Consider the following 11590-nt stretch of genomic DNA (forward strand, 5'->3'; position numbering starts at 1 on the left):
CTTCCAATGCAGGGGGAGCGGGTTCAATCCCTGTTCGCGGAACTGGGATCCCGCAGGCTGCGCAGTGCGGCCAAAAAAAAAAAAGGAACTGTGAGTAATAAAAACTGGGCAACTCTCACGCCTATTCACAGCCTTACCACCCAATAAAGAAGTCCACAAGATGACAAACTTTTTTATGCCCGATCAGGGTTATAATACCTCAATTTGAAATAGAAAATAATGCCAAAGGCTCACCAGACATTTAAGGAAAGTTTCCAACATGAAAAAGAGAACAAAACAAACTCAAAAATAATACAAATGAAAGAAAAAGCATAGGATAGAAGAAAACTTAAAGACTTAAAAGAAGCCAACAACAATTTACTAATATCCTTTTCAGACATTCATTCCTCAAAAATTTTACCTTCCCAAAAAAAAAAATTTTTTTTACCTTCCACACAACTTTTCTCAGGAAGCTGCTGGAGATGTCCTACACCAAATCAACAAAATACACCAAAAAAGATATGAATGAGAGGCTACAGAAAAGGGAAAGAAATCTCCAGAAAGGCAGCAGTGGAGCAGGCCTTGGAAAGCAACTAGACCACGACTGAGTAGGACAGTGTTTTGAAACTTTTATTTCATTATCTCCCCCCATGAGCCTTTTTAGACATTTTTCTGATTGATCATTCTCCCCAAAGAATACTTAAAAATATTCTTACATACTTAGATATATATACTGTGTATCCATTTACAGACTGTGGTCCTTTGGAGAGCCACAAACCATTATAATATCTAATATTTTTGCTCCCCAGGTACCAAATTTTCACCCCATTGACGGATGGTATCATTCCCCATTGAGAATGCCTGGAGTAGAAAGAGAGAAGACTTCAGGAAGGAGATCTTAATAAATGGATTATCTCATAAATTAATCTGTCAAGGGGAAAATCTTACTGAGTGAGAAGCTATTAGAAGTTTGAGGGACTAGTAAAAAATACAAAGAACTCTGGGCAAGTTGTTTTTAAAAAGGCAATTACTAAATACTGAAAAAAACAAAAAAAAACAAGAGCTGTATAAGAATGAATGAAAGCCCAACATTCGGCTCAGCAATGAAGAAGTGAATACTCAGTCACAGTACTGTAAACAGTGAGTATTAATCAAAAATTATAAAGAGTGCATTAGGGAGATGGGGGAAGGGGAGTAATTAAGCTAAATCTTCATCAATTATAATGAGAAATCAATAAATAAAAATTTTAATTAGGCCATAAATAGTCATATAAAAATATTACTTAGAAACACGAAATGAATACCAGAGAAAAGAGTTGGTGGGGCAGGGGTGCAGAGAGCAGATCAACTGTTGCTTGTTCCTCTCAAGTCTTTTTAGCATTATGTCTCTGTGTATATATCATTCTGATAAATTAAAATTTTTTTTTAAGTAAAAGGTATATAAGCTTTGGAGGTTAGGAAAATATTTTCAGTATAGAAAAAGATAATTTTTTTTAAAGTTAATCCTTCTCTCTGTGCCCCTCAGCACTTTGGCATATTGGATATACCATATCTCTATTACAATGTATTGTCATTTTAAGATACTATAAATTCGAATGTATTATAATTATTGACCAGATATATGACTAATATATGAAGTTATATATAGCATCTCATTCATCTCTGATCTCAATGCAAAGCATACAGTAGGAAATCAATAAATATTTGTTGCATGTATAATAAAAATGTTAAAGTCCCTATAAAATAGAATCACAAGATTAACGGTCTAGAAGAGGCCTTAAGACGTAATCCAGCCAATTCCTCTTGTTTTCAGAGAACAAAACTGATTCTGAATAAGTGACTTATTCAAGTTATCCAATTAACTACTGGATAACTCTGGCCCTTGATTCATTGCCCTTCACATCTCAACATGAATTTTCCATTGATGACAGAAATAGTTCAAATTCCACCGCTTTCTCCCAGAAATCTGCAAATTTTGCCTCATGTTGAAAACATGTTATGCCAGGAACTGCTTAAAATATGTATCCTGAAAATGGATTCTTTTCATTTACAAAGATAACCATAATCTTCTAAACTTAGTCTTAGTTAACTTGCCTTGCTGGAATTAAAATGTCAAAGAAAGAAGAAAAATTATAAACATTTAAACAAAATAAATCTACAAATATTTCTAACCATACAAGTGCAACCAACTAACTTCAGCATTTAAAACATGTCACTTAATTTCTCTTTGTATGTTTGGGAAAATCTTTAAATATGCAATTAGGAGGTGTTAAAGTAATAGATTATGAGCTATACTGATCTAAGAAGATTATTTTATTAGGCTGCTAAAATATCCTAATTAGATGATGTACTTCTTTTTTTTTTTGGCCGCACTACGCAGCATGCAGGATCTTAGATCGAACCCGTGCTCCCCCGCAGTGGAAGCGCACTGCCCTAACCACTGGACTGCCAGGGAACTCCCAGATGATGTACTTCCAATCTTTCCCCTCTAAAAATCTATCCCATGTCTCCCCATTAAGTACTTTTCATACTGGAAAAGAGTCACACCAACCACTGCTAACTCACTTTACATAGTATTACATAATTTTACCTACCTATCCTATTATGAAAACATTTACCATTCAAATCAGATTAAGATCAAATATTTATTTATATATTATAAACATTTCCTCCACTTAGCGCTAAGATAAAAAATATAATAAACTTAATGCTTTTTATGTAATCATAGTATTACTTAATGTCACAAAAGAATAGTTTTATCTACCGTTAGTTCTTTCATTCAAGAAATATTTATTATGCTTATGATCTAGGCATTACTTTAGATACTAGGAATAAAATAAAGAGCCAAAGTTCCTGCCCTCAAGGAGCTTGTACTAACTTTACAATTAGAACTACAAAAAATTTTTTTCATTATGAAAAAGTAAAGTGAAATCACATAATTCATAGTTATTTGAATGGCTGCCTGCTTACTTGACTGTAACCTCCTTAAAAGCAAGGACTTTTTTTTTCAACATTGTATTTCCAGGCTCTAGCACTCAGCAATCACTTAAGTGTTGAATGATTTCCAAGTTATAGAATTACCTTTTCTAATAAAAAAACATCATTTTAAAAATAATAATAAACCTTATTACATACCACTGATGTTGAGGTCGTAATCTCCTGCCGTAATCACATTAGCTACTAATCCTTCTGCAGGCTGACTGCCAGAAACAACATCATTCAAAAGCTTCCGAATGGCTCCAGGCTGAGGTGGTTGGGTGATAATGTTGCTTACTGCTATCTTCAAGTTTTTGATTACGTGAAGCTGATTATTGGGATCTCTCATATGAACTTAAAAAGAAAAAAGAAAAAAACTTGAAATTATTTCTATACAAAGCGTAACAGGCCAACTATTACAACAATAAAAAAATGGGTTAATGGTTTATAGAGGATGCTCAATTTGGAAACCAGAAATTCCAAGTGGAACAGTCTTCGAGAATACAACTGACTTACAACATTCCATTATACACCAAAAGGGCTAGCTAAACAGTCTAACCTTCCTCTCCCGCAATGCTACTGCTCACAACTACTCTACTCTAGGTCCTTTCCTTCCTCTTATGTTGGAGTTGCCAGGGACCAACTACGATCCGTACCAAATGTCTAATTCTCACCTCACCCTAAGGCTGGTCCATGGCAGCGTGAGGTCTATGGTATCAACACTGAAAATAGTAAAAGGGAAGAAAGGGAATTAAATACTGCATGCAGGCTTTCTCTGCTCCTCCGATAGCGATGCTTGCATTCTCAGCCCCTATTCTAGTATCATAAAAATCAATGCCGCTCTGGTGCGGGATGTTGACAGTGGGGGGAGGCTGTGCGTGTGTTGGAAAAGGAGGTATATGAGAACTCTCTGTATTTTCTGTTCAGTCTTGCTATGAACCTAAAACTGCTCTAACAAATAAAGTCTATGAAAAAGAAAGAAAGAAAAAAATAATGCCCAGATCCCTTCTCCTAACCCAATACCTCCTGCCTCCTCTCTGCCTTGGCTCAGTCTATGGGATTTATAACCACTGGTTCAGGGCTTCAAGGCCAAGGAACAGGTTCTCAGGCGACGGTAGCAAGACAGTGTCCACGGTGCACAGAAGGAAATGTGAGCATTTTTTTTCTCATAAATATAATAAGACAAGATGATTAGTTGCCATGGTACTATAAGAAGCAGTCCACTGTATTGGGCTTCCCTGGTGGCGCAGTGGTTGAGAGTCCGCCTGCCCGTGCAGGGGACGCGGGTTCGTGCCCCGGTCCGGGAAGATCCCACATGCTGCAAAGAGGCTAGGCCCGTAAGCCATGGCCGCTGAGCCTGCGCGTCCGGAGCCTGTGCTCCGCAACGGGAGAGACCACAACAGTGAGAGGCCTGCGTACCACAAAAAAAAAAAAAAAAAAAAAAACTGTCTTCCTAAATTTCCTGTGTGTTCTGTTGACTTCTAAATCTTTAATTAAAAAACATAAGACAAAAATCTTTTTAAAATACACGTGGCATGAATATGTGTACTTGTATTGCAAAACTAAATATATGTACAGAAAGTATACACGCAAATTCCATTATAATGATTACCTATGATGAAAGAAGGAAAGAAATGGAACTGAGGAAGGGTAAAAAGGTGAATTCAACTCTATCTATAATGTTTCCTTTTAAAGGAAAGGAAAAGATACAAAGCAAATATGACAAGATTCATTGGCTCTAGGTAATGAGGACCTGGATGTTTCTTGTATTCTCTGCATCCATCTGTAATTGTTTGTTTTCTAAATTATTTAAATAAACATATGCAGGCCTCTCTCCCTAATGAAACTTCTCAGCTGGTCTAACTATGAAACAGAGACCAAAAAACACAAAAATACTATGGTACATTTCTGATATTTTTAGTACGTACTATACAAGTAGTTTCCTTGAAGGGTTGATCCGTAATTGTCAAACAACATAAGTAGCCATGTGTGTATTAAACCTCTTTTGAAATTTTAAATTGACTCTAGTATCCGTAAGTGTTAACACAAAAAGGTTATCCTAGTTGAGCCCTATATTCAGAACGGGTTAACCAGTTATTACGTTATTAGTTATTGGGTAATCTTACTAATAATCCAGAAATGAGTTATTATGTGTGGCAGCCAGACTCTGAAATGGCACCCAATGATCCCGGTTATTTCCTGGTATATACTCTGGTGGAGTCCCCTCCCACATCCCAGGACTGGTATGTGTGACCAATGGAACACAGCAAAAACAATGGTATACTACTTCTGAGATAAGGTTGTAAGAGTTCAGGGCTTCCCTGGTGGCACGGTGGTTAAGAATCCGCCTACCAGTGCAGGGGACACGGGTTCGAACCTTGGCCCGGGAGGATCCCACATGCCACAGAGCAACTAAGCCCATGCGCCACAACTACAGAGCCTGCGCTCTAGAGCCTGCAAGCCACAACTACTGAGCCCACGTGCCACAACTACTGAAGACCACATGCCTAGAGCCCGTGCTCCACAATAAGAGAAGCCACCGCAATGAGAAGCCCGTGCACCGCAACGAAGAGTAGCCCCCCTCGACCCAACTAAAGAAAGCCCGGGGCTTCCCTGGTGGCGCAGTGGTTGAGAGTCCGCCTGCCGATGCAGGGGACACGGGTTCGTGCCCCGGTCTGGGAAGATCCCACATGCCGCGGAGCGGCTAGGCCCGTGAGCCATGGCTGCTGGGCCTGCGCGTCCAGAGCCTGTGCTCCGCAACGGGAGAGGCCACAGCAGTGAGAAGCCCATGTAATGCAAAAAAAAAAAAAAAAAAAAAAAAAAAAAAAAAAAAAAAGAAAGCCCGCATGCAGCAACAAAGACCCAACGCAGCCATAAATAAATAAATAAATAAATAAATAAAATTTTTTTTTTTAAAAAGGGTTCAGCCTCCATCTTGGGTTCTGATCATTCCCTCCGGGATAAGCTAACTGCTATGTCATGGGGACACTCAGGGAACCTATGGAGAAGCCCACATGGCAGAGAATTGAGGTCTCAGGCCAGCATCCAGTGAGGAAGTGTGACTTGCCAACAACCATATGAGTGAGCTTGGAAACGGATCCTCCAGCCCTAGATGACCACAGCTCCTGCTAACAGCTCCACTGTAACCTCAAGAGAGAACTGTCCAGCTAAACCACTCCCAGATTCCTGAGAAACTGAGAGATAATAAATGCTTTTGTTTTAAGGTGCTAAGTTTTGGAATAATTTGTTACACAACAATAGTTAAGTAATACACTGGAGTAGCACAAAACCAACTTAATAAAGAGAAAGGCAAAAGCTAAGAATGACTCAGAAATGCTCTTAAATCACACACAAAAAATCCAAAGGTTCAGAATTAAATAATTATATTAAGGCTTCATTAAGATTATAATGTCACAAAAGGTGATGTTATGTATCATATAACATCTCAATTTCGGGGTGAAATTCAGCTCTACCATTACCTTACTTTTATAGACTACCATATAAATATAGTTTCTTGAATACTGTACTATGAAGCAACATTCCCCAGTATGTGCTGCCCATGGAGTACTGGTTGCTCAAGATAGTTATCTGAAAAATCAACTCCATGTTCAAATAAATTTGGGAAATACTGGATTAAGTTTTTAAAAGGTCTCTTTACAGCAGGTGTTCCCAGAACTCTCCATATGCTGAAGGACACTAATTCTCCCAAACACGTGCTATATTAAGCAAACTTCTTTGACCACAAAATTTTTCCAGGAAACATACAACTGGTGTACTACAGAAAATATTTTGAAAAATAAAATAATGATATCTTTTGTTTTTACGTAGCACACAAAACTTTATTAAAAAAAAAAACTCAATTGCCTATAAACCACACCAACTCCCCCAAAACTCCATACCCTTGCTTAAGAAATCTGTGAGTGCCACATATTTACCATTAGATATGAAATCAAAAATTCCTTTCCTAGAATTCAAGATCCTTCCTTATCTAGGCATTTTCCCTTACTATCCTGTACTCAATAGGGACTTTTCCCACTGTTCCCCCCCAACCACTCAATCATAATTTATACCTTTGCCCATACCATTCTAACCTCATCCCTGTCCTCGACAGGGAATGCCCACCCTCTTCTTTTCCACCAACTGTCTACCTATTAAAGTCCAACTCATTATACCCCTTCCCTAAATCTTTTGCAGTCTACACAAGGAAAGCAGAGTACTGATTTCAGCCTCTATTCACTGCACTGTCCAATACAGGAGGCACCATCTACATGTGTCTACTGAGTACTTGAAACATATCTAGTCCAAACTGAGATGTAATATAAGTGTAAAATGCACACCAAGTTTCAAAGACTTAGCAATAAAAAAATGAAAAATATCTCATTAAGATTTTTGTATATTTACATGTTGAAATGGCAACATTTTGGAAATACTGCGTTAAAAAAGATATTACTTAAACTGCTTTCACCCATTTCTCTTCACCTTTTTAAATGTGACTACTAAATAAAAGTTATACATGTGATTCACATTATGTTACTACTGGACAGCACTGCTCCCTTGTGTGAATAGGTGATTCTAAATATTACCAGCAGATAAGATGACTGGATTAAGGACACCTTGTCTTGAATCAAATTGCCTGTTTTTAAATCTTTCCCACCTGTAAGACTGGACAAGTTAACATCTCTGGGACTCAACGTCCTCAAATTTAAAATGGTATTAACGGTATCTACCTCCTAGGACTCAAGGAGAACTCAAAGACAAATGCTACGTAAGTAGGTATAGGTGTTAGCATTATTATTCTTTATTAACAAAGCAGGAAAGAGCACACAGCTCAAAATCAAACGCACTGCTTTGTCTTTTAAGAATTTAAGAATGTAGCACGCTTTGTTGTTTTTATTGACTTAGGACAATACTGGAGGAGATGAGATGGATGGCTAAAGTACATTCTGAAGAAAATCCAAGAGTTCCCAATCTTTGCTTTTTTGGATAGCTCGCTCGCTCGCGCGCTCCTCTCTCTCTCTCTCTCTCTCTCTCTCCTTTAAATACAAAAGTGAGGGCTTCCCTGGTGGCGCAGTGGTTAAGAATCCGCCTGCCAATGCAAGGGACACGGGTTCAAGCCCTGGCTCGGGAAGATCCCATATGCCGCGGAACAACTAAGTGCGTGGGCCACAACCACTGAGCCTGCGCTCTAGAGCCCGTGAGCCACAACTACTGAACCCACGAGACACAACTACTGAAGCCCGCACGCCTAGAGCCCATGCTCTACAAGAGAAGCCACCGCAATGAGAAGCCCGCGCACCGCAACAAAGAGTAGGCCCTGCTCGCCGCAACTAGAGAAAGCCCGCGCACAGCAACGAAGACCCAACACAGCCAAAAATAAATAAATAAATTTATTTTTAAAAAATAATAAATACAAAAGCAAACTTATAATGGAGATATTCTCCCCAAGAATACACACGTGTGGCATGTAAATAAATAAATTTATGGCGCAGTATTTTTTTGTGTGAAGTCATAATCAAATAAACATGGTCGTTGGCTTGACACAGCTTTATTATAGAACCTTTTTATTTTTAAGTTCTTAACACAGAACTTTACCTATACTTTGCTATGTTCTGTTTGCAAAGTACAGGTAAAGATACTGGTTAAACCACACTTGACTATTATTACACTTACTTTTCCCTAATAAAGAATCTAAAGCTGGAGAAAACAGGCAGGTCTTCTATAAAAGATATTTCTCCCGTTGATTAAACTTTTAACTGAAAAAAAAATTCAGGACTTTTCCATCCCTATAAATCATAACTCCAACTATCTCGATTAAATTAACTACAACTTGTCCTTACTTCCTCGTCTATTAGGCAAAAAAAGGCTGCTGCAAGTTTCATTAATTTTATAATTCTTTTTATTTTCTTGAGAGATTAAGTAAAATACTGGATACCTAAGGAAATGTTTGGATTCTCAAAAGAAAAAAGTAAAATAACTGAACAGAACTCTTGAAGGGGATGCACCTCACTGCATAGAATATAATACTCAAGACAACTTTGAAAGCCCGGTTTAACTCCCAGGGAAAAATGATTCGTCGTCTTCCCCTAAGACCTAATCGGTCTAACAGGGAGCATCTTCTTACCCTGCTCTGCTTTGCAACTTCCTAATTCCCTCCCTGTGGCAGCTGAGAACAGTCTCAATGCCCTTCTCTGGGGCTCACATTTTTAATTACCTAACAGTCTGGCTTGTCGGGGAAGTGCCTAGAAAAACTGGAGGTTAGGACCATGATGTCCTGACCACCTCACGGCCCCTCCTCCTGCGGCCACCGGAGACACCGCGGGGCCCCAGCCCAACGCCACTCTACCGGCTCCGGAATGTAAACACCGCCCTTCTCTTCCCTGCCCGCCCCCAACTTCCCTCTCCCGGCTCCAGATTTGCGGGAGCTCAGTGAAAAGGGGAGACCACATACCCTCAGAAGTGAGGCGAGAGAAGGGCTTAAGCAACTCCGCGAAGCTAAGGTGATTGAGACGAGTGAGCCGCTCGGCTTCGTCGCTACACAGCGCGGCGACACAGGGGACGAAGGAGTCCGGGATGAGCTCCTGCACTGATTGTACACACTGGGCCATCACCGCGGCAGAGGCAGCAGCGGCGCCCGCCCTCCTGCCCACTCTCAGAGGCTGATCCTGCGGCTGCAGCAGCTACTGCCGCCGCCCGCCGGCCTGGCCCGGCCCGGCTCGGCCGGGCGGGGCCCGACACTGAAGTCTTGAGACCAACAGAACAGACGCCGCCGCCTCGGCTCCCGGGGCACCCGCCACCGACCCCTCTCCGTCACCGCCGCTCCTCAGCGCTCGCCCCGGCGTCCTTGCATTCCACCCTGATAGGTGGAGACGCCAACAATCGCCAGTTAATCCTCCCGACGGCAAAGCGTTGATCGCCGCCCGACAGGAACCGCCATGTTGAGGCCGAACCCTGACCCACCGGCGTACTTATCCCAGCAGCCCCCGCGCTCGCCCCTCACGTGACAGTGTTAAAGAATATGGGGGCGGGGGAAGAAAGCCTGAGAGAGGGAAGTAAAAAGCGACCGAGGCCGGTCCGGAGGTTGACGCCGGAAGTGCGACGGGTGGGCCCCCCTACTGGGCGGGGCGGGGGCGGGGCTACGAGCGCGGTGGGCGGAGCCAGGCGCGGAGGCACGCGGGGTTTGGCCTGGTTCTCGCGCACGTCCTTGGCGAAGCCCAGCAAGGTGTGACGTAGGGGTCGGTAGGCCGACGCTCGTGGTCGGTGCTGTCACAGTGGTGGAGGCACCCGTTCGTCTTCCACGCCCACTCGGCCCTCCTGGGAAACGGTAGGCAAACCATGTGGCTGTTCGAGCTGCTTGCTGCCCGCTCGCCCCGCCCTTCCCACGCTCCTGGTGGAGCGACTGGGGGCACCCGCTCAGCGGAGAGAGCGTGCTGCCCGCCGGGTGTTTGGATGTTTCGCTGGAGCCGGCCTAAACAGGCCACGTATCATTTAAACCCAACCATGCTTTTTTTTTTTGTTTTTTTTTTTTGTTTTTTTGTGGTACGCGGGCCTCTCACTGTTGTGGCCTCTCCCGTTGCGGAGCACAGGCTCCGGATGCGCAGGCTCAGCAGCCATGGCTCACGGGCCCAGCCGCTCCGCGGCATATGGGATCCTCCCAGACCGGGGCACGAACCCGTATCCCCTGCATCGGCAGGCGGACTCTGAACCACTGCGCCACCAGGGAGGCCCCCCAACCATGCTTTTAGAAAGGACTGCCAGGCTTGTGGACTCAACCAGTGAGCAGAAATGTGTGCCGTTGTGGGCGCTGCAGTTAGCCCGAGTGTAAGAGAAACTACTGCGTTTTTGTTGGTCTCAGGGAAAGGATGTGCCCTCCAACCTCCGACCCGTTCATCCGCTGCCGCCTTCTTTTTACACTCTGCTAGAGTATCTACTTTATAGTGATGGAGGTGTGGGAATCCAGCAATTATGTGCCGAATAGAGGCCTGAACTTCTATTCCTAGCTTTCATTTTTATAGATTTTTCCTCTAAGTATGTAGAAGTGAATGAAAGGAATTTTACTATAATCTTATTCAGCTGATTGGACTCCTTCTGAATTAAATGCCAAAAATATAAGACAAGGAAAAATGCAACACCCATAAAGCCAACATCATGGCTTTATGGTCCTTGATTTAAAGGAGGCTTCCCCAAACAAGAGTATCTCAAATTGTCAGGTTGGCACCCTGAAGTTTCTACCCTGGTAAGAATTTATTACAGGTTGAGTATGCCTTTCTCTTATAAATTGGAAAATGGGAGGTGGGAAAGGACAATAGGACATAATGACATGACAACTTAGCCACAGATCAGTCTAGAAAAGATAACACGTGGGAGTTGAGGACCTGGAAATTCATTTCCTTAAAACTATCTGTGCCTGAGGACCTCTTGGAAAGTCTCCTTTTATCCCCAGGGGTATACATATTCCCTTTTGAATACCTTTAATATATCCCTTACCCTTTATAATGTAAGAATCTCACACAACAGAGTGTGACTCAAGTTATAAGATACATTTTTTGGTAACAGGTTTCCTTAATGCAAGCATACTACTTTAGTACTCAACTCAAAGTTAAAAAGGCAATTTATTTTTTACATTGAAGGTAAAACT

The 11590-nt window shown here is 41.9% G+C and overlaps 1 protein-coding gene across 2 annotated transcripts in view; it reads right to left on the minus strand.

Annotated features, from left to right (window-relative positions):
- TRAPPC8 (trafficking protein particle complex subunit 8) overlaps positions 1-9560 on the minus strand; it is a gene marked incomplete at both ends in the record, with an annotated part of 90348 nt that extends 80788 nt beyond the window's left edge. For both annotated transcript variants that reach the window (XM_079717447.1, XM_079717446.1), the window contains 2 exons: positions 3115-3309; positions 9404-9560. In XM_079717447.1, the coding sequence (XP_079573573.1) occupies positions 3115-3309; positions 9404-9560 (352 nt within the window). The remainder of the gene's footprint in view (positions 1-3114; positions 3310-9403) is intronic.
- Positions 9561-11590: the final 2030 nt, after the last annotated feature.

This window comes from Hyperoodon ampullatus, assembly GCF_949752795.1.
Source record: "Hyperoodon ampullatus genome assembly, chromosome: 13".
In the NCBI taxonomy this organism is placed as follows: domain Eukaryota; kingdom Metazoa; phylum Chordata; class Mammalia; order Artiodactyla; family Ziphiidae; genus Hyperoodon; species Hyperoodon ampullatus.